Source organism: Gymnoscopelus microlampas (genome assembly GCF_963454915.1).
Source record: "Gymnoscopelus microlampas genome assembly, chromosome: 13".
Classification (NCBI taxonomy): Eukaryota; Metazoa; Chordata; class Actinopteri; order Myctophiformes; family Myctophidae; genus Gymnoscopelus; species Gymnoscopelus microlampas.
This window is the reverse complement of record NC_139950.1, coordinates 12746911-12769609: the sequence shown is the minus strand read 5'-3', so window position 1 is coordinate 12769609 and position 22699 is coordinate 12746911. Positions and strand designations below refer to the sequence as shown.

The 22699-nt window shown below is 41.5% G+C and overlaps 1 protein-coding gene across 2 annotated transcripts; it reads left to right on the top strand.

The window, feature by feature from the left end:
• Positions 1–568: 568 nt before the first annotated feature.
• Positions 569–22699, top strand: ncoa4 (nuclear receptor coactivator 4). 2 transcript variants are annotated; one of them, XM_084077169.1, is made up of 12 exons: positions 569–707; positions 7999–8122; positions 11736–11876; positions 12202–12290; positions 12517–12625; positions 14740–14814; positions 14991–15113; positions 16091–16456; positions 17034–17483; positions 18396–18701; positions 19183–19275; positions 19785–22699. In XM_084077169.1, exons 1-12 carry the CDS (start codon positions 670–672, stop codon positions 19788–19790), a joined length of 1920 nt encoding a protein of 639 aa, XP_083933295.1. In that variant the 5' UTR covers positions 569–669; the 3' UTR covers positions 19791–22699. The 2 variants fall into 2 exon arrangements, with proteins under 2 accessions (XP_083933295.1, XP_083933296.1); XM_084077170.1 differs by lacking the exon at positions 569–707 and adding an exon at positions 1479–1623.

Below are 22699 nucleotides of genomic sequence, written 5' to 3'. Positions count from 1 at the left end.
AACCATTTAGGCATTTATCAGATGCTCTCATCAGAGCAACTTACAAAGTGCAAGATCAGAGTCAATGACATGAACTCTAGTCAGCAAACAGCAGGCAATAGAGGTTAAGTAAGGCAATAATGTGTATAGCACACTTCAAGTAAATAAAAGTGTTTTACGTAAAACATTATGACAACGTGTAAAATAAAGAGAGTATAAACAGACAGACAGACAGGTTCATTTTTTTAATTCATTGATTCATTGATTTATGCATTCATTATTTCATTCATTCATACATCCATTCCTTGGCATGGCCCAAACTGTGAAGGAGATTTTAAAAATAAATCTGGAAAAGCTGTTCATTTGTGTTTTCTTTGTTTTCTTTGTTTATGTCGGTTTTGTGACAAATTGTATTGTCAATAAAGATAAGGGGAAAAAACCTGCCGATGTCCCTACGTCAGAGCTGAAGGTTGACCGGGGTTGACGCCCATGACGCCTATGGGTTGACGCTGACGTCATGGAACCTACGAGGTCTCGCGAGAGTCCTCCTCCTCCTCCCCGGTGTGTCTTTCCCTTTTTATGTGTTTTCCCCTCAAACGTGACATTGAGGTGAAGAAACGAGTCGCTTAATTTTTTACTGCTTTTTATTTTACATTCTGTCGTCTGGCTGGATAATAACCTACAGCTTTTATGACGTCAAAGTCAACACTTCAACACAAGGGACCGCGGTGAGTGACGTTAGAAGACGTTTATAAGGGTTAAAATGTCCGAACGTTATATAGCTATCTAGCTAGCCCCGGTGGCTATGCTAACTATAATCAGTCAACCATCCGGAAGCATGCTAACAAAGATGGCTAACTGCACAAATAAATCATTATAATGGCAGCAATCATAACAACATTCTACTGTAAAGACAGTCAGTTCTTTACTGTAAAAAGGCTCAGTGGTTCATTAATGATAATTATTAGAGTTAGGTAAAAATCGTAGATAAGCTACTGTGTCGTTGGTCAAAGACCCCCCTCAGTGTACCCCACTACCCCCTCTGTGTGTTGCCATGTCTGCTTATTATAAGAGACTTTGGGCTTGTTTTTCTGTAAAGTTGCCGGTAATATTTGGTAGTTGCAGGTTTATTTTAGCTTGTTTATAAAGTGTAGTTATTTGGACTCGTTTCCCATTTTTGTAATGATCGTCGTGGCCACCAATTCTCAAACATTTACATGGTCAAGTATTTCTCTACCTCATCTGAAATCTAAATGTTTTTCAAATGTATTCCAAATATTTCACTTTTTCTTTGCGAGATCTTTTAGAAAATATCAGATCTACAAGCTCGTTGTGAGCTTGTAGATCTGCTATTTTCATGTAGCCTAGTCGTTTTTTTGTGCTTGTTTTCATAGAGCTAGTTTCTTATTTCGCTCACAGAATCTGGCAACACTAGTGTGTGTGTGTGTGTGTGTGTGTGTGTGTGTGTGTGTGTGTGTGTGTGTGTGGATGAAGGCTGTGCTAGTGGACGTGGATCAGCACTGGATCTCTTCCAAGTTCCTGGTTCTCCTCGGATCCTCTCTTTATCATTATTATAGTTGTATTGTTTATCAGCTCACAGCATTGTTTATTGTTCTTTGAGGGACACAACGCGACGTCATTCAGGTATGATGAAGATGATGACGATGACCTTGTCTTACATGTTTTGCTGCTTTATTATTAAGGATCGATGGCTCCGTCTTTTTTTAAAGCAACCCTCAGGAATTTCAGGCTTCTCCCAGTAATAGTGACGTGGTGATACTAGTTAGTACTGTAGATCAGACGTTAGATGTTGTTATTACAGGTGCTCTTTTTTGTGATCAGAAAAAGTCAACCTTTAATTTGTATTTTTTAGTGGTGGAAAAAGTACTCACATTTTTCACTTAAGTAAAAGTATCAATACTGCAATGTAGAAATACTCTGTTACTCATTATGCAGAATATCCCATTTCACACGTTTCAGATGTAAAGAAATGTATTAAAATCTTTTGAAAATAGCAGATCTACAAGCTCACGACGTGTTGCTGTGAGCTTGTAGATCTGCTATTTTCCAAATAGCTAAAGTTTATATAGGGCTGAAGTGGTTAATGCATGTTTTGTAATAATAATCAAAATCTCCAAAGTAACTAGTAACTAAAGTGTTCATGTAATTGTAGTGGAGTAAAAGTATAATATTGGCCTCTGAGATGTGGGGGAGTAGAAGTAAAAGTACTGAACATCGGAAATACTCAAGTAAAGTACAAATACCTCAACATTTTATTTAAGTACAGTACTTGAGTAAATGTAATTAGTTACTTCACACCACTGGTAGATGTTGTTATTATAGGTGCTCTTTGTTGATCATATTTAGGAGTTAAGATTAAATTTGTATTGTTGAGTACACAAGAGAACAAATATGTGGTTTTGGTTCCTGTAGAAATTTAAGAAATGTAAGCAGTAAGTAAAAGCAGACCCATAGAGAGAGAGAGTCTGGAACTTCCTCATTGAGATGGAACTGGCATTTTAGCATTCCATTCACTCTAACTCTCATATTAGATCCATCCATTAGATGATGTTGTTTGTGTTAACTGTTAACCCATTAAGACCTGAAAAACTATATCAGTGGTTCTCACATTTTCATGTCATGTTCCAGTGACCCCCCAGAAGCAAAGATCTGAGTAAAAAGAATTGCCTTAAAAATATATACTGTATATATTCAAAGATCTGCACACATTTTCACAATTTTTCAAAAAAATTGCAGATCTACAAGGGGAAGCAGATAACCCTGCTAACCAACTGTATGACTGCACAACTTTACACATTTATTGCAAAACACTGTTTTTGATCTTTGTTCCTCTTTCAGCACGTTTCCACAACTTCGCTTTTTTTCTGTTAGAACGTGCCTCTCTGTTAAATGTTAACTACTTGAGCCGTGGTGTACTTATTCTGTGGCGTTGCCACACGTTGTGACTTGTGAGCTTGTAGATCAGCTATTCTTCAGGCCGCGACCCCCTAAAATAATCATGTTTGAACTGGGGACCCCTAAAGGAAACATATTTGAACTGGGGGACCCCCCCAAAAAAATCATATTTGAACTGCGGACCCCCCACCCTGACAAGCACTTGGAAGTTACAGTATAGGAGGAGTTGAGGCATTACATTTAGTTTGACTCGGTTCCACGGCTAAATATTGTGAAAATAGCCAATCCATTTTTTTGAATTGCCTCTTTCTTATATTACATGACAATTTGGCCAATGTTTGACCAGTTTTTATAGTAATAGTTTGTTGATTACTTTTGATGCAGTAATGGTGTTTTTCAATCTTTTAGGTCTTAAAAGTCCTTGCATCGTGACTTTACTGTCATCTGGGGGTCCTGGCCCACAGGTTGAGAACCACTGAACTAGGGTATAAGTGAGAGTGAATGTTATGGTTCTTATCTCTGTGCGTTTACACTTTACAGTACAGTATCTGCAAAGTGACAGGCCGCACGTGAAAAGATGAGATAGTTTATAGAGGCTAAACGTCAGTCGCCTAAACAGCTGTGTTTGTATATGTATGCATGATCTGTGAGGAGGATATTTGTGTGTGTCTTGTGTTTGCGGTTTAATTACACAATCCCATTTATCAATGTGTCCATCAGAAAGATTAGAAACATGTGTGGACCTCCTGCTATAACAGGAACGTCATCACGAACCCTCCCTTGTTTGGTTTATTTACTTTGTAGAGTTTTGTGTGCATACCAACGTTTAATTTTGAATGAGAATAAATTCTCAATCGGTTAAATTACTATGTATTATGTATGTGTTTAATGATAATAGTAAATTCTATCAGTAGTACTAGTAGTGCTATTATATGGGTTAATTAAGATGAACTTTTTCCAAAAATCTACTAAAACTAAAAACTAAGGGCTAAAACAATTTTTTTTCCCCCACACCGAATATCCTTGCCGAAAATAGCTGATCTACAAGCGAATTTACTTATTTGTCATATCTGCCCTGTGCCAATTTTCATGATTAAGCAAACATTTTGTATTTTTGTATTCATATGTTCCAGTGTTCAATGCCAAAAACACAATTATATCGTTAATCGCAATTATTCGTATGAATATTAATCGTCAACTATAATGTTGTAATCGAGACAGCCCTAGTCGGGACACCGTTTGAAAACCAACCGGTTCTATAGCACACAGGTGGGGACACAAATTATAACAGTGGAGAAAGTGAAACCGATCTACTGTAAAACAGGGAAATTAAGAAATTGTTCCTCATTCAGCTGGGGGACCCCCCCCCTGGAACCCCCTCACAGTGCAACGGACCCCTGGGGCTCCCCGGTCCACACCACGGCACGACAACCAGCGTCGTCTTTGCATACCATCAGGGTTATTTACATTTTCTAGACTTTAGTCACTTGACACACTTAAAGCTTTATAAACCTTTATTACCGACTTTTTATTTATATATGTCGTCTCTGTCGGGTGGTAACCTCATATGTCCAAAACTGTTACTTTTCAGGATTCAAATTCAAAAGTATCAAAAGTAGCAGATCTACAAGCTTGCGCGGCGTTTCGAGCTTGTAGATCTGCTACTTTAGATACTTTTGTGTGACGCTGTAGTATGATCAAGTAAGGCGTTAATTTAAAAAAAAACACAAAAAGTTAGAATATGGAGATAAGAGGTTTCTGCCCCACAGCAACGATATATATTGGACCTTGCTTGCACCGGTAGAGTCTGCCACGCCAGCATTTCACAACACAAACTTGTTGTTTGAACATGAGAACTTGAACTGTAAGTAAATGCCCGCTTTATAAGTAGGTTGCGAGCCATGTCAGTCAGGCACCATTGTGGGCTTGTAGAAATGCTATTTTCGGGGCGTGACGCACCACAGCACAACTAAGTATAAATCGGGCTTGTTTGTTTGAACCGTGTGACCAATAAAATGTTTTCAATGTTTATATATATTTTTTAAATATATTTGGTTGTGTGCCCCGTCGGGGCACCGAAAATAGCCAAGCTACAAGCTTGTAGATCGGCTATTTTCAGTGCACGACACCCGCATGCAACCTAGTATAACCCTGGCTTAAGGAGCAGACATTTTGACAGAATTGGGCTGCTTATCTGTTAAACCCAGCTTGTGGCCTGGCCTCTCTGTCTGAACGCTGCTACACTCGTCATCCAGCCATGATGTAAACTCTCTAACACCTCAGCAGTATGGGCTGTTAGGTGTATAGAATGGAGCAGGCTAGATAAAACAGTGGTTTTCATCCTTTTAAGGACACACAAAAAAAATAAAAAAAATAAACTGGGGAACCTCCATGACAACCACTAGAAATTGTAGGAGTTGAGGCAATACATTTTGTTTGTCTCGGTTCCACAGATACATGTTGTGAAAATAGCAGATCTTACAAGCTCAGCTATTTTCAAAATGTTTGCCTATAAATGTTTACTTTTATATTATTTAACAATTTGGCAATTTTTTGACCAGTTTGTTGATTACTTTTGCTGCAGTAATCGTCTTTTTTCTTTTCTTAAATCTTTTTGAGGTATTAAAAAGGTCTTAAAAGTCCTTGAATTGTCACTTCACTGTCATCACCTCACCCCCCAAAATCATGTGGGGACCCCCCTGGGGTAAAATAGCAGTGACTCAAGTAGAAGTATAAAAGTAGATCCAAATAATTACTTGAGTAAGGTGCTGTTCACCCCAAGCACTATAACTATAACGATTATAACTATAAAGATACTGTTTTAACTCGTTCTAACTCGAGTGGATGGTAAAGTCCACACCACAATATAGTTATAGTTATTGTTTTAGTACTTTCTGTGAACAGCCCTGTTACACCTATACGTCGTTATACCTTTCAAGCTAGGAAACGCCTTTAAATTGTTGCTATACTTTATATTGTTGTCGGGCAGAAACCTCTCATCTCCCTATTTGAACGTTTTGTGTTGTCTTTGTAAATGAACGCCCTACTTGATCATACTACAGCGTCACACAAAAGTGGCAAAAGTAACAGATCCACAAGCTCGAAATGCAGCGTGAAACGACGCTTTTCTAATAGCACATGCATTTAATAGAACATATAAGATAAAATTAAGATTTTATGCAAGATGCCTCTGAACATATTGCTAGTTTGACCACTTCAAATGCTCTAATCTTAAAATAATAACCGAAAATAGCCGATTTACAGGCTCTCAATGCGTCGCACTGCGCAAAATGCTTCCATAGAAGACATGCTGGCTTCTATGGATCTATGGAATCCGAATGAAATCAGCCGACTGGCAACTGAGAACTTCAACCCATGAGAGCACTTCTTTTGAGCTTTATAATGTGTGTATGAAAGCTGGTTACACAAACAAACACATTCTTCTTATTGTATGTTAGAATGTGAGAGTGAAAAATCAAGGAGTATAGTCTCTGTGTCCTCAATGAAATATTGTGCATCGGCAGCTACAAGTGGACGGCGGCTATACTTGATTTTTCAGTGTTTAACCCATCCGGGAATGCATACTATGTCATTTTAGATGTTTAGCTATAACCATCATTTTATACCTTGAGCTATTCATGGCACAGCCGAGCTTGTAGATCTGCTTTTTTTTTCGTGAAAAGTTGTGCAGATGTTTGCATATATTTTTTTTTAAATTCATGTTTGAAAAAAACTCCAGGACCGTTGTGCTCACTGTGCACTCCCTTTGTAACCGAGAACGTGAAGTTGAGTCACATGAAACTTATTATCCAGCAGAACAGAGACTGGAACACACAGGGGTTTAGATGGGACCGGTGTCTCATAACTACTGATTAGATTTGCTTTTCACGCCAGCTCTGAACTCATGTGACGGTTTGAGACGAGGCCGCGTATTGTTCAACAGAGTCTAAAGATAGACGGAGGGATTTGGACAGTGAAACTGATGTCAGATCAGCTTCCATGTGCCATTGACGACTTCTGGGTTCAGCGGGTTGATTTTGTATTATGTTCCGTTTGTTCTGCTATCGCCACAACACATTCTGATCGTCCTTTGCTGTTTGGTTGATTTGTATTTGTAATGTGGCTGATCCAGGATCTGAAGGTCATTATCATGTTGTTGAACGTGGCACACAGACGGCTCCACCTCCGGATAAGAGGATTACATTACATTTACAATGTAATTAATGTGTGTATTGTGTAACCACATGAAAGCAGATTATTTGAACTCTATTCTGGGGTCTGTTTAAACGTAGTACTTAATAGCTGAAGACCATTTCTGTTGACTGCTGTGTAAAGTATAGCCTATAAAAGGTATAATAGCATAAGTGAGCAGTACATATTTCAGTTCATATTGACATCATAACCGTTTCCAGTGCATATTCCAGTCGGTGTAACTTGACATGGTGTGTATCATATCGTGTTTCAGTTTAGGTGCTCCAAAAAGGCAGAATAGAAAGTGCTGAGTGCGGAGAACTGATCCCGGGTCAGCAGGAGAACAGCACTGCTAATTTCTCTGTTTGACCTCTGACCCCTCAGAGCTGTTGTGCAACCAGTGTGTGTGTGTGCTTTAGAATGTGTTTTAACTGCGTGGCACCTAGGGTTTGAGTACAGTAGTAGTACAGTAATTCTCAACCTTTTTATTTCAAGGACCCCCATTTTGATACGCATTAGGCCATGGGACCCCCATTTGACAACTTGTTATTTTGTGTTTTAATCTCTACCATTTAAATCCTTGATGCTAATTAAACTACGTGTAGAACCAGTGGTACTGTTCACAGACCCCCAGGCTCTTTACTATCAATCCTTTAGCTGCACGAGGCCACTAGGAGTCCCAAGACCCCTACGTTGACAACCACGGGTCTAGTAGAGGGTCTGTGTGTAATGTAATGTATGTCCGTGGCTAATCTCACAAACCACTCGACTGTCTGATCATCAGTGCCACATTTCTTGTGCATGCTTGCCAGTATAGGCCAAGGAAGTAACTCCAAGCATTTTGTTTTCCCCACATGTTTTATTTATATATATATATATATTAACTAAAATTGTCTGTGTGTGTGTGTGCAGGATGTCCAGTGTGGAGCAGCAGGGCTCGTGTCTGAAGCAGTGCCAGGCTGCCAGGGACCAGCTGGATGAGGCCATCAGCGGGGTGCAGAGAGCAGAGAGCCAGCTCAGAGACAACACCAGAGAGGTGAGACCCCTGACCCAGACCCCCCCCCAGTCACACCAGGATGTCATGTCACCAGGCTTTTTGCTGATTACTATGTCCAGGGTTCATGGGAAAAAAACAAACCGAAGTGGGACATTTTGTTGACTAGTAGACTCACAATTACAAATTTAAGTTGACGATTAATTGTCGATTGATTAAAAGGTGATTATGTTACAATTGGGACAGGCCTGACGAAGGGCTCAGTGAAAAAAAACAGACCCCTAGTGACCCCCCAGGATATCAGTCACACTAGGACAGTGTTTCCCAAACACTGGCTCTGGACCAATTTGTGGGTCGGGGGGGGGGTCCCTGGAACAACATATTTTGAGATGGGGGTCCGCAGCCAAATACATTATCATTTTGGGTGCCCTTGACATAAAAAAGTTTGATCAGCACTGATATAGAAACATAAGTTTTTTCAAAAACCAGGCATTTGTAGAATCTCCAGAAGCAAATTTGAGTTACTGTACAAATGTTCGCTTTAAAAAATATATATTCTAAGATTTGCTTTTTATTTGCTTTTTATGTTAACGATAAAAAGCATAGCAAAGCATAGCAGATCTACAAGCTCATAGTTATGTGCTTGTCTACCTACTATTTTTGAATAGCCATAGTATAAGATAATGGTTAAAATCTAAAATGACAGATGCTTTCCCGGTCTTAATGGGTTAACAGTGGTGCCAGGTATTGTTATGTACTGTACTGGGAATGCCCCCGCGGCCAGCTGATCTAACATGTGAACCAGAAAGATAGTGAAGGTGTCTTTAGCCCCCCGAACCCTCACCCCTGGTTACTGGAATCCTGGAGTTTCCCAGATGGGGTTTACACTGTGTGCACCTGTGGACTGCGTAGGCTGCACCACTGCCAGATGTTTGGGTCTGGTGACATGCCCAATTCTTGCCAGTGTTAGACCACCGTTTGTTGACTGATATTTTGTTAAAACAAAAGTGCAAAATTTGGAAATCAATTTGCAAAAACTGTGTTTCTATTTGAGAACATTTAACTCATAAGCAAACAAATAAAGGTTCAGTACACACCGTGGAATATATTGGAGTCAATGAGAGCCGGGTGGACCAGCTTATGAACAGACACTATTTCAGAGCGACTGCCACCTTTGTGAAATACTCGGCCCAGGAAAATTAAAGAAGACATATCGCATTGTTTTCTGCTGTGTTGCTTTTCGATGTGTACACTATATCATTTTATTGAGCACAAAGTAAGCTTCTGAACGTGCCAAAGTATCGCGAGACTGTCCATCATCGACAGACTGACGACCAAATCTTGCGATACTGCCAAGCCAGAAACGATACCTGCCGCTTTAGATGCCTCAATAAAATTATACAGTGGGCACGTTGAAAAACAAGTGATTGGAAAACAACCTGTGCTATGTCTTCTGTTATACTACTGAACTGATTAACCGACAGAGGCTCCAATCGTTAGGAAATGGTGTTTGTTCACAAGCTGGTCTAGCGCTCATTGACTCCAACGTATTTCACCGAACTTCCGGATCCAGTTTTGCCTCCCAATGGCGCCTGACTGGACCGTGGAACGTCCCTACCTTCTTCTATCATAGCCTTGGTTTTACATACGGTTGAAGAAGAAAGGTTGTGGACAGTTTGGTCATGGTCATGACCAGTATGGTTTTAAAAGACGGCAGGAACATGAGGTCAGGTGTCCGCCCCGCTGTGGATAATGTCCTTTTATAGGACAGCTGATGTAGATGATGCACAATGAGGTCAGTTATACACAGGATAGCTAGCTCCTAATATAGCAGACACCGATCAATACGAAGATGATTTGATCCGCTCCGGACATCCTGTTTCTTTCCATTTTTATGTCCGCCTCTCTCAAACCTTCCACCCACCCACACACACACACACACACACTCTTGCCGGGAATGAGTACAATTGCAAGCTTGTGCAAGGATTTGGTGTATTGCTTGACTTTGCGTTAATTCTTGTGAGAACAAGTTCACAAAATCCTGGAGGGATTGTACGCTTAGCCCAGAACACAAAGGTCTCTGAAAGTCACTGGAAATACAATGGAGTGTGTGTGTAGGAAGAATCAAGAGGGTTTATCTGTCACTATTCATAGAGCTATAAGCAGCAAAATGCAAGTGTGGTTAAGGTCCACAATGCTGTGTTAGCAGCAACACAAAACCATAACAACAACAATAAAGATATAAAAATAATGAAGATAGAGATATAATAAAGATTCTGTGAGGAATTTCTATAGCAGCAACAGGGAGGGGGGTGCAGGTAGCTTTGTGTCTTGAGTGTGTATGTATGCATGTGTGTTAGTGCTATGTCTTTGTTTTGTGTGTGTGTGTGTGATATGTAGGCATGTAACGATATATCGTAAATGGATTTAAAATCGATTCAAACTGGTGACAATTGAAATCGTGATGCAAACAGCAGAGGGTGCGTAAAAAAAAGAGAAGAAAATACAGGATCTTTGTAAGAGAGTTGATAAAAAAACGAATTTGCTACTGTATTGAAAAGAGGATAAGAGAAGAAAATTAAAAGAGAGAAAATACAGAATTTGTGTTCGAGAAAAAAATATTTTTTTCTCGAATTTTGTCTGGAAAATGATTGTGTTTAAAAGTCGTGAGAAATTGTATCGTGAACCTAGTATCTTGATTCAAATCCTATTGTGAGTTGAGTGAATCGTTACATGCCTACTATACCTGATATGCGCTTATGTCCACACACGTGCACAGCCAGTGTGACACACATACACATACATTATGAGTGTTCATCCTCCACCGCAACAGACTATAAAGCCTGATTTATACTTAGTTGCGCGCTGGCGTTGCATGCCGTAAGTAGCAGATCTACAAGCTCACAACGCGTCACATTCGTGACGCGTTGTGAGCTTGTAGATCTGCCATTTACTGAGCACGACACCAGCGCGCAACTAAGTATAACTGAGGCTTAAAGCTGGGTTTACTGTCCAAACCACAGCAGCTTGAGTCACAGCCTGGACCTGTATTATAGGATGTTGTTATGAGCAGAGGATCGTGACCTAAGGAGTGGCGTGTGTGTGTGTGTGTGTGTCTTGTCGGGCGTATAAAGAGTGCAGATGAGACAGGCTGGTCAGTCAGTGCGAACAGAGCAGTGTGTGGGCTACTCTACTGTAGTGTGGTGGTGATGTGATGCGACGCTGTGGGATTTGCTGACAACTCTTAGGGACTAAATATAAACTCAATGGACTCTACTACTGTAGTCTAGTAGTGGACTGTGCTTCTGTAGCTTTATTCTGTTGTGAACTCGGTTGCCTTGCTGCTTCTCTCCACTCTGATCCAACTAGCGTCAGGTAAAGGTGTGTGTGTGTGTGTGTGTGTGGTCCTAAATGTAAGATTTCTAGATGATTACAAACTTCATCCTATAATTATACTCTTCAACTCTCTCTCTGTGTCTCTCTCTTTCTCGTTCTCTCTGTCATGCTCTCTCTCTCTGTGTCTCTCTCTTTGTCTCTGTGTCTCTGTGTCTCTCTCTCTCTCTCTCTCTCCGTGTCTCTCTCTCTGTCTGCCTGTCTCTTTGTCTGTCTGTCTTTCTCTCGCTCTCTGTCTCTCTGTCTGTCTCTCTCTCTCTAGGTGAGGGGTCAGCTACAGACGTGCGTGAGTCGTCAGTTGGAGACCCTTCGGTCCAGAGAGGTGTGGCTGTTGGAACAGATCAACCTGCATGAGACCCTGAAACAAGAAACTCTACAGCAGCAACTCACACAGTTACACTGGGTATGACTGCATGACTGTTTAACTGGCTGTTACTGTCTGTCTGTCTGTCTGTCTGACTGACTGACTGACTGAAACAAGAAACTCTACAGCAGCAACTCACACAGTTACACTGGGTATGACTGCTTTATGACTGTTGACTGACTGACTCACTGTTTATTCATTGACTGACTGACTGACTGACTGACTGACTGACTGACTGCTTACTGCCTGTGTAATAAACAGTATAGCAGAGTTCTTCTGTGTAATCTAAGTTTAACCTTTGTAACAGCTGTAACTCAACAGGTTAACCTCACTGACCTCTCTGTCTGTCTGTCTGTCTCTCTAGTTACGGGGACAATTTGACGTTATTGCTCATCAGTTGGAGTACAATAGCACAAACCACCTGACCAATCAGCTCACAGCCTGCATGGAGAGGTACATACTGTGTGTGTGCGTGTGTGTGTGTGCGTGCGTGTGCGGTTAATTGTGTTGCATCAGCAGGTCTCAGTAAACACTCTGAACACAATTACTGTTTTAAGGTGAAGTTTTTGTTTCATAATGTCTGAGAGTCTTTATCCCTCTGCTTAACTGTCGGCTCACTGTGTGTGTACATACACAAACACACGCACACACATAATGCTGTGTGTTGTTGTGTGTCCAGGCTGTCATCTCTCAACCTGAGCCCAGAAGAGACTCCAGAAATGAGCTTCAGCGCCGACACGCGATCGCTCCGACACGCCATTACCACCTTTGGATGTATTAACACACAGGTATACACACACACACACACACACACACACACACACACACACACACACACTTGCGTGAATTCAAATTCAGAAACAGCAAAAGTAGCAGATCTACAAGCTCAAAACGCGTCGCTTCGCGCCACGTTTTGAGCTTGTAGATCTGCTACTTTTGATGCTTTTGTGTGACGCTGTAGTATGATCAAGTGGGGCGTTAGGTTTCTCCCCGACAGCAACGATATAACAACGATGGCCGTGGTCCGAGCATGGTCTCCAGAAGTAAGGGGCGTGTTAATGTCGGGAAGGAAAGTGTAGGTCGCTGCAGACAAACCTGGTGTCGCACTCCACTCCATATCATAACACGTCTGTTGCATAAGGTTCCTTATGACAGTGGTTCTCAAACTTTTTCATGTCAAGGACCCCCAAATGTATATATGCATTTGGCCGCGGATCCCCATCTGCCATCTTCTCTTCTGGGGGTCCAGAAGAGAAGATTTGTGTTAAAAAAGAAATCAAAATGATTCAAAATCTTCCTTTTTTGGGGGGGATTTTTCAAACATTTTAAAAAATTGCAGATGTTTTGGGAAGGTCCCAATCAAAACGCTATTCACGATCGTTTTTTTCATGACCTTTTAATATCCACTGGTCCAGTAGTAGGTCCATTGTCATCATTGTTAGACTGCTTCCCATGTAGGATTTTAATATAATATAATATGTGCGCTTTCACTTCTCTCACTTCTGCTTCTAATACCTCTTCCCTGTCTGTATGTTTCCTGTCAGTGGCTTCTCAGTCCTTCCTGTTTTTCTTGTTTTTCTTGGCTTGTTTTGATTAAAGACACAGACATATCCGGTTGTCTTTTCCTCTTTTTAGATGGCGCCATGCCGAGATCAGCTGACAAAAATGATTTAAAGGATCCCTGACTAATAAGCCTTTATATGCCTTAATATATTATAATTTCCCTCGATAACTAAAAAATAAAATTAAAAACACCTTGAATATTTTAGACAAATGACATCATCAACTTGTGACTGGCGTTATTCCCCTTAAGTAAAAGATGAACTATTTCTTTTTCTGTTTTTAATTTGAGTTAGATAGGGAAATTATGATATATTATATAAGGCTTATTAGTCAGGGATGCCTTTAACCCATTTAGACCTGAGTCTGATTCTAAAAACGCCTTCTAAATCAAAAGTAATAACGTATAGGTGTTCCAGGGAAAATCTTTGTGTTTTTTTCAAGATCAGCTCCATATTGTCGTTGTCGGGCAGAAATTTCAACTGTTTTTTCCCCCTAACTAATGTTATATTTTGTTGCATGTCAGTGATGCGGGAAAATAGCAGATCTACAAATTTACAAGGCGGCTTATCATGACGTGGTGTGCGCTTGTAGATCTGCTATTTGTGAAAAAAATTAACATTTTTGCCAGTTTGCATGGCAAAAAAAATAAGGATCCCGGGTTGAAAAGTTGTTACGTTTTAAAACTATTGAACCAATGAAAAGTATTTATAGAGCTAAATAATAACTGCATTGGATCCATTGGAACACAGGTTATTATTTTCCATTTCCTGAAAGTCACGGCTTTGAACAAGGTTTCCACCTGACTGTGACTATATTATACTCACTAATGCTCACAATGGAACAGTGTCATTTCTGTCTGCACGCTCTGTTGTCTCAGAGGAGGACGGGTTGGTTTGAAAATGTTCCCACTGATGACATCATCAGGGGAGAATTTCAAACACGATTTGAAACTAAATATTTCCTTTTTTTATTCAGGGGAGAATTTCAAACACGATTTGAAACTAAATATTTCCTTTTTTTATTAAACAATGGCTTCTATTTCAGTCTGCTAATTTTCCAGGAAGATGGTTATTTTTTTTTCTATTAGCTTGGAATCCCCATCGATGATGTCAGTGGTAGGCAGGTTTCTGAACTGTCCACAGCGCACCAATGAGAGACAGAAAACTTTCCATGTGTACACTCTGAGTTACACACCTGTAAGGGTCCATTTGGTTCCATTTGTATATGGAATGGTGTATGTATACTATTGAGGTGTGTGGAGTGAAGTATCTTCTCTATGGAGGATCTTTGTGTTTTCCTGTCACATGGTCCAAACCCCTCCTCTTCCTGTCTCTTGTAGGCCATGGAGGTAAGCCCCGCCCCCTCCCAGAGAACCTGGCTCCAGCAGAGCTGCCCTGTGGTTGCTAAGAAACAGGTGGGGGTGCACACACACACACACACACACACACACACACACACACACACACACACACACACACACACACACACACACACACACACACACACACACACACACACACACACACACACACAAGCCTACACCATGCACATGGGAACAACAGGTTTGTGTTTTTTTCCTGTCCTTTCTAGAAGATGGAGACGGGTCCTCTATCTGATTGGCTCGCTGGAAGCCGTACAGTAACAGTTGCTCCCATTGGATTCCAGTCCAGCAAGGACCCACAGGATTGGCTGATCGCCTACAGGGAGGACAAGGTCTGTCTGTTGTATTGTTGACCTGTCTGTCTTGTCTGTGTGGTTGTCTCTCTGTCTGTATCAAGGTCAACTTTATTCTATTTAAAAAATATATTTTATCACCATTTTACCCAAAAATGTAAAACAATGAAAGAGATAAAAAACAAAATAGTAGATCTACAAGCTCACAATGCGCTGCAACAACGTATTGTGAGCTTATAGATCCTACTTTTTTGGTGAAGAGATTTGGTGTAGAGGGGGAAAAAGTGGTCCAAGTACAGAGACAACTGCAGTTTGCTTGTGTAAGTCTAGAGCAGGGGTCTTCAACAGGGGGTTCCGGGACCCCTATGGGGTCCTCAGAGTTACTACAGGTGTGATTTCTTTTTTACATTCATCACTTGAACCAATAGCATTCCTATTCTGAGGGAAACATTAGCCGAAAATAGCAGATCTACAAGCTCACAACGCCTCGCTCTGTGAGCTTGTAGATCTGTTATTTTCGGCAAAGTGGTTTGATGTAGAGGGAAAAGGGAGCAAAGTACAGAGCCAAACTTCAACTATTGAGGGTTTAAGTGGTTAAATGTCTGAAATAAATAAAAAACATTAATTGACACAACACTGATGACAGTGCTGTCAAACAAGTCTATGAAATCTATGAAAAAGCTTAATCTGCCACACAATTTTATACAAAATGTAGTGTGGGGTCCCTGCTTCATCTCTCTCTCTGCCAAGGGGTCCTTGGCCTGAAAAACTTGAAGGCCCCTGAGGTAGAGTAGAGGGTTTAAAAGGTTAAAAGCTCTCAGTATGTCTGTACTGATTTGTATATCTGTCTGTGTGTTTGTACTAGTCTGTCTGTCTATACTGGTATGTCCGTCTGTGTATTTATACTGATATGTCTGTCTGTCTGTCTCTCTGTGGTGATGTTCTCTCTCACTGTGTCTCTGTACTGATCTGTCTGTCTGTGTGTCTGTACTGATATTCTGTCTGTCTGTCAGCAGCAGCCTGTCTGTCCTCTGTTGGACTTCTACGCGTCGTGGGGCCAGCTGAAGGACCTGGAGGCGTGGCTCCTGAAGGAAACGGCTCCACCCCCCGCCGTCGTCACCAGAGAACGAGCCGCCAGCAGCGCTTCCACCGTTAGCTCCTCCTCCTTCTCCATCGAGAAGATCGACGAATCAGAGTTCACCATGACCCCCGACGACGAAGAGGAGGAAGAGGAGGGCGACTGGCTGGTCACCCCGGCGACCGGCGCCACGGAGACGCTCTCGGACGCAGACCGCTGGAAGCTGGTGTTCAAACCCTTCCAGGAGAGCTGGGCCTCGTCTGATTGGCTGCAGAGGAACACCGACTCCGCCCCCTCCAACAAGGTAATTTTAAATTATTTTAAATAAAATAGAATTATTTAATATAATGATTTCTGAAATCCACCTGACAATACATTATTTGGCGGGTCACCGATCTCATCCAATCAGGAGAGAGAACGCGTTTATCAGCTTCACTTTTACATTGTTCCAGTTCCAATTTTGAATAATACATTTTTATTTGTATCCTGTATGAGTTCTCTCTCCTGATTTGTTGAAATTGTTATCCCATCAGAAAATGTATTTTCTGTTTACTAAAGAGCTTTCAGAGACGGGGTGACCCCCTGTTACTGAACAAACACTAAAGCAATGATTACTATTAGAATATAGAGCTAATTAATACTAATTTTAACAAAACTATTAAAGAAACGTAACTGTTAAAAAGCTTTCGCACACCTGAATAAAAACATCTTTGCGCACGCAAGGCAACTGACAAATAACCGCACACTTCAAGTTGGGCAGTTTGTGGGTATTTATTTTTTTTGTTATCTTTTCTTTAACTAAAATGTTGTTCTTATCTTATTCTAGTTTGTTATTGGTTAGTTTTTGTGTAGTATAATAACTTTGCCTTCCTCTTCCTCAGGCTGACTGCTCCTCCTGCTGTCAGACTCAAACCACCAACTCTTTCGAGATCGAAAACCTGGGCAAGCTCAAGTGCCTCAAGACCCCGCCCCCAGGCTCTAGCCCCGCCTCCTCCTCTCCTCCCGGCTCCGCCCCTCAGACTCCCTCCCCCTCCCCGTCATCTCTTTCCTCCTCCACCCCCTCCGCATCGGCCCTAGAGGCGTGGCTCCAGAAGACCATTCCCATTGGTCAGAGCTGCAGGGCCAACGAGTGCTGCTCCAGCTACTCTCAGTGCGTGTGCGACGAGAACTGTGGCCGCCAGGCGCTGTCCGCCTGGCTGCTGAGACACGACGGACGCGACAAGAACGGAGTCCCCGTGGTCAGCAACAATAATAACACCACCAATAGCAGCAGCAGCAGCAGCAGCAGTAGCAAGCCTCCCAGCATGCACCACCAACAACAGGAACAGAAGGTAGTCAATCATCTGCAACTGCAAGACATTAATGGAGCACCAAAGTCTGACATCATTTACGCATCCTACCTGGGTCGTGTTTTTTTCCCCCATTTTGAATTCCCATAGTAGACATCTTTAATATCGCCGTATATAAGAACTGTGTTCCAAAAATAAACAAATGAGCCCGGCGGTTTGACTCATATGGATATGAAGCATCAACTGACGGCGAAAAAACTTTGTTACCGGCGCCAAATTAATTACATTCTCGCCAGAAACAGACTGTATCAAATAGGAGTGACTGATTATCGTAAACGATATAGAGCCACCTCCCTGACAATATCGCCGGGACAGTTTGTTTTTTGGACCACAATTCTTATATGAGACGATTCTTAGATGACCCAATGTTATTCTCCATAGAGAAATTACTTGCGTGACCCAGGGGATGAGCGAGTGACATTAGGTCTTCGGTACTATAATTAGAAAGTATATTATAGTTAACCACTTGAGGCATGGATTATAGTTCTCAGTCGCCACGACTGATTTCAGTCATTTTGATTCTATAGAAGTGGGCATGTCTTCTATGGAAGCAATGGAAGCAATGTCATGTACCGAACATTTTCCGCTATCCGTTATTTTAAGTTTAAATAGTATTTGATGGGGTCGAACCAGCAAAAGAATGCACGTTCAGTCTCCCAAGAAACCCTAATGATCTCAGGTATTTCATAAAAGCTAAGGTTAAATCTGCAGTTTCTTCAGCCGTGTGTATTGCATGGCTACCAAAACATCATAATTCTACACATTGTGCTAATTGTTTATGAAACGAAGCCTTAACAACAGTTACAACATGATGAAACGGAGGAATAAAACACAAAACGATGAGATGAAACAGTCCAGATAATAATTAAATGAACGTTGGATGTGTTGCTTCAGGTTCAGGCCATCCTAGAGGCCTGGCTTCATCCCAACAAGACCTCCTGCTCCACTCCCATCCTGAGCCTCCTGCCTCCCTCCTCTCTCTCCGCCTGGGTGGCCGCTGCTCCTCCCCTCCTGGAGGAGGAGAAGGCCAGCAGGGAGGAGCATCACGACGCCACCTCCCCCAAGGAGAACCCCTTCCAGAGCTCCCTGGAGGTGGACCGCTGGGTCCTACCAGCACCCCCTCCTCCTCCTCTTCCCCAGGCGGAGGTGCAGGAGGTGGAGGAGGACAAGTGGCTCCTGAAGAAGAGGACCGATGCTAAGGTTAGAGGAGGTTCTTCTGCTCTTTACGGGGATGCAAACTACTTGTATGGTGCTTTTTAAAACGTCTCATTTGGTGACATATGTGAATTGTCGAGATCGGATGTATTTTTAAGGCGTGGTTCCTGGGGGGCGGAGCAAACTAGAAGTCTATATCGTTGCTGTCGGGTGGTATTTCAATAAAAAAAGAAAAATAGTAAATTAATGCCTTATTTCATCAAACAAGATTATCACACAAAAGTAGTGAAAATAGCTGATAAGATGCGTTGTGAGCTTGGAGATGTGTTTTTAAAAGAACAATAAAAAGGCAATGCTTTTGGACATGCAAGGTTTCCACCCGACAGCATCGATATGTTACAGTGAATATGAGAAAAGGATTTCTATTCTAATTTCTAATAAACTAAATTGGGGAGAAAAAGGGGTAAGAAGAAATTAATGCATTAAAGATGAATGCATTAACAACCGTGTGTTTGTGTGTGTGCAGGGGTGTCTTGCTGTGCCAATAGTGTGCGATTTATTTTCCTGCATGAAGATTGGAGGAGACAAGGACAAATGGCTTCACCAGGCTCCTATACAGGTACCACACCTTCAGTTCAACTCGACCTGTTATAGAAAATATTAGGGTGAAGTGTAGACAATTTATTGAAGATGATTGGAGCATAAAAACGGCATTACAGCACCATAGCCCAGTTCAACGCCCCCCTAACCCCATTAGGGCAAAAGAACCCAGAGCACCCCCTGGGTGCCTCAGCGTCTCAGACCATTCTTACAGCTTTCCACTCTAGCAGAGATGCTGTCCTTGAATGGTCATATTGTATGTACAGGTATGTTACACTTATAGACCACATCAATGGTATTGCTGAAACAGCCAAAAAGAGAATAGTGAAGTGGAAAAAATATACCTTGGAACAACTGTTGACCAGGTCCTAATGACAATGGCAACAGGAGCTTGTGACAAGACTCCCTGCTGTGAAGTTAAAACACTCTACCGTCCCAAATACAATTAGATACAACAGAAAAGGTTTTTGAACAGATTGGCATTCTATAAACTCTATAAACAAACCTTGTGCTGATGTGTGTCCACAGATGTGAGTCCTTGGAAGCCTGGGAGATGATTCCCTGCTGATCAGTGCACACACACCCGACCCTAGATGACCTTTTAACTCTGGTGATCAACTGGGATCCGGACCTCTCGTCCAATCAGAATCAGCAGGAGGATGCCTTTAGAGTTAAAGTCACGTTTTCCACTGCATGGTAGCGGCTCGACTCGCTTTACTTCGGTTTTTTTCCACGCACTTTTAGGACCGGCAGTCCTCATGGCAACGTATACAGTAGGAGAGTGCTAAGCGATGCTAAAGCTAACCACATGAACCCTAGCATCCCTATTCTGACCATGTCATAATAGGTGGAACATGCGGAAAAAATAGCAGATCTAAAAGATCACAATCAGATTGTGAGCTTGTAGATCGTCTATTTTCCCAATTAGCCATAAAACCATACCACAACGTAGTATAGTGTTAAAGCTAATATAAACGCTAATGCTGTCTGTAAACGATCTCTACGCTTAACTATCCAGTTTCTGTTGACATTTTAGGTCAGAAATAGGCTCAATATTGCTTATTTTTCACATCTACAACGTCTAGTTTCAACGTTTGTTGACAGAATACGGGACCTGCCATGCAGTATGGGGGAAGACCGTCGGGACGCAATGACACTAGTGACCATTCTCTCTTAACTAATCGGCGTCCTGGCATTGTTTTCACGTCACCTTTTGGTATCGCTTCGGAGATGATACAAAAAAAAAGGACAATTTAGAGTTCGGTTGAGTCAAGCCTTTAGCATGCAGTGGGAAAAGCTCCATAATAGAGATATTATTTATTTTAATCAAACATATTTTAACTAACGCATGTTTCTAAAGAGGAGGTGAAGCTTCTTCTCCAGGTAGAGGATCCAAGCTTTTTTATTTGTTTATCAGTTTTTATTTCTCTTGAAATAATCATTTGGCTCTATAACGTTTGAAAACTGCTTTTCCCGACACTTGATTTGTACTCAGCCGTACGACGGTGTCTCGCTCACGATAATGAGTATAAAACAAGCTTGACTATTACCACGAGTTGTAGGGTTTGTGCCTCTCATTTGCTTCATTGTGATTAGCTGATGTTTGATGGTATGTTTGATGGTTTGTTTGTGATAGGGTTGGGTATCGTTTGGGTTGTAGCCAATACCGGTGCTAATTAACCAGTACTTTGAAAACGGTGCCCGTGCCTAAACTGATACTAATAAAAGGCACAAAACGATGGTATGAATGCTAGGTTTTGCATTCAACATGACATTACATTGACAAACACATTTCACAGCTGTAGTACTGGTAGAAATACATAGGAGGGAAGAACCTTTGGTATGACCTGCAGTGGCTGTACTAGCAGGGACAAACAATTAGCGATTCCTTAACTGTTGGTTATTATTAAAAACTTCATAGCAACCAACATTAAGCAGACCTAAAAGCACACAATGCATCCTAAAGGATCCCAACCCTAGCAGCCACACAGTTTAGAGTTTAGACCGTTGATAGCTTCATATTAGGCATGTTTAACCATGTTTAAGCTAACGATGGCCTACATCATAGATATTCAACTGGCGGCCCGCGGGCCACGTGCGGCCCGCGAGGAGCTTCCTTGTGGCCCCTGGCCATATTCCCAAAAAAAAAAAAAAAAAAAAAATTTTTTTTTTTTTTTTTTTTTTTTTAATTTTCATAATTATTATTTATTTTAACTTTGATTTATGTTATCAAAGTTAAAACAGTACAAATTATTTATCCTTCATTAGTTCTTGAAAGGCCATCTTTCATTGGAACTTAACTTAGAACCTTAAATAGAACCGAATTAGACCGAATTAGACACGAAAAAAGGTTGATATTGGTCAAATAGAACCGAATTAGACCCGAATTAGACCGAATTAGACCCGAATTAGACCCGAAAAATTTCGCGCGCGTGCGCGAAGCGCACGCGCGCAAATCGTGTGCGCACATGCACGCGTGCTGCGCGCGCGTGCATTTGCGCTGTGTGGCCCCCGACTCCAAATTATTTTACAGTTGTGGCCCCCTGCCTAATCTAGTTGAATACCCCTGGCCTACATGCTCGCTGTCAGGCATGTGTCGTGATGCTTCTATTGCCTGCAATGTTCGTTTTGGAACACCAGGGAGCAAAATGACAGCTCACATTAAGTGGCACTGAATTCAAGCACCCACATCTGCGTTGTGATTGGGTCCCGGTAGGTATATATACCGGACATGTAGGAGTTTTGGTACCCAGCCCTAAATGTTTGATAGGAATGTCTGCTGGTATGTTTGATGGTATATTATTGTCCCATCGTTTGAATTTCTTTTGTTTTATGTTCCTTTATTGCTCATCTCTCAGTGAACCGTCTGAGAAATAACATAAAATAAAAATAAAACTGATCGTTTTAACTTCTTCAAAAATATGTATCCTGTCAGTGATTGGTCAGGTGGAAACCTTGTATGTTCAAAACCGTTAACTTTTCCAGGAAATGGAACGTTTTTGGAAATAGTGAAAATAGCTGATCTACAAGCTCACTATGCGTCACGACTTTAGCTTGACTCTCTTGTATGATGAAGTAGGGCAATTAAATAATGACGAAAAAACAAAAAAAGTAGACATTTGGTGATGCAAGGTTTCTGCCTGGCAGCGACGATAAATAGTTAAAACATTTAGTACTTAATGAATTACTGAGCAGATAACCACTCACCTCTAAGCAGGTTGACCAAAGACACATCCTGGTTCTGTCACACAAGGTGCTCTGCTGTCATTGGTGGAGCGAAGATTGTTCAATGTTTTCAACTGGTGCTACCTGCAGCGTATGATTGGTGGGGTGATGAGAAGTGGGTGTGATCTGTGTGTGAGGTGTCTGTTGATATGACCTGTCTATAACTTGCTCTGAGGCCTGTATCTTTATGTAACTCAATAAAAAACAAGGTAAACGCA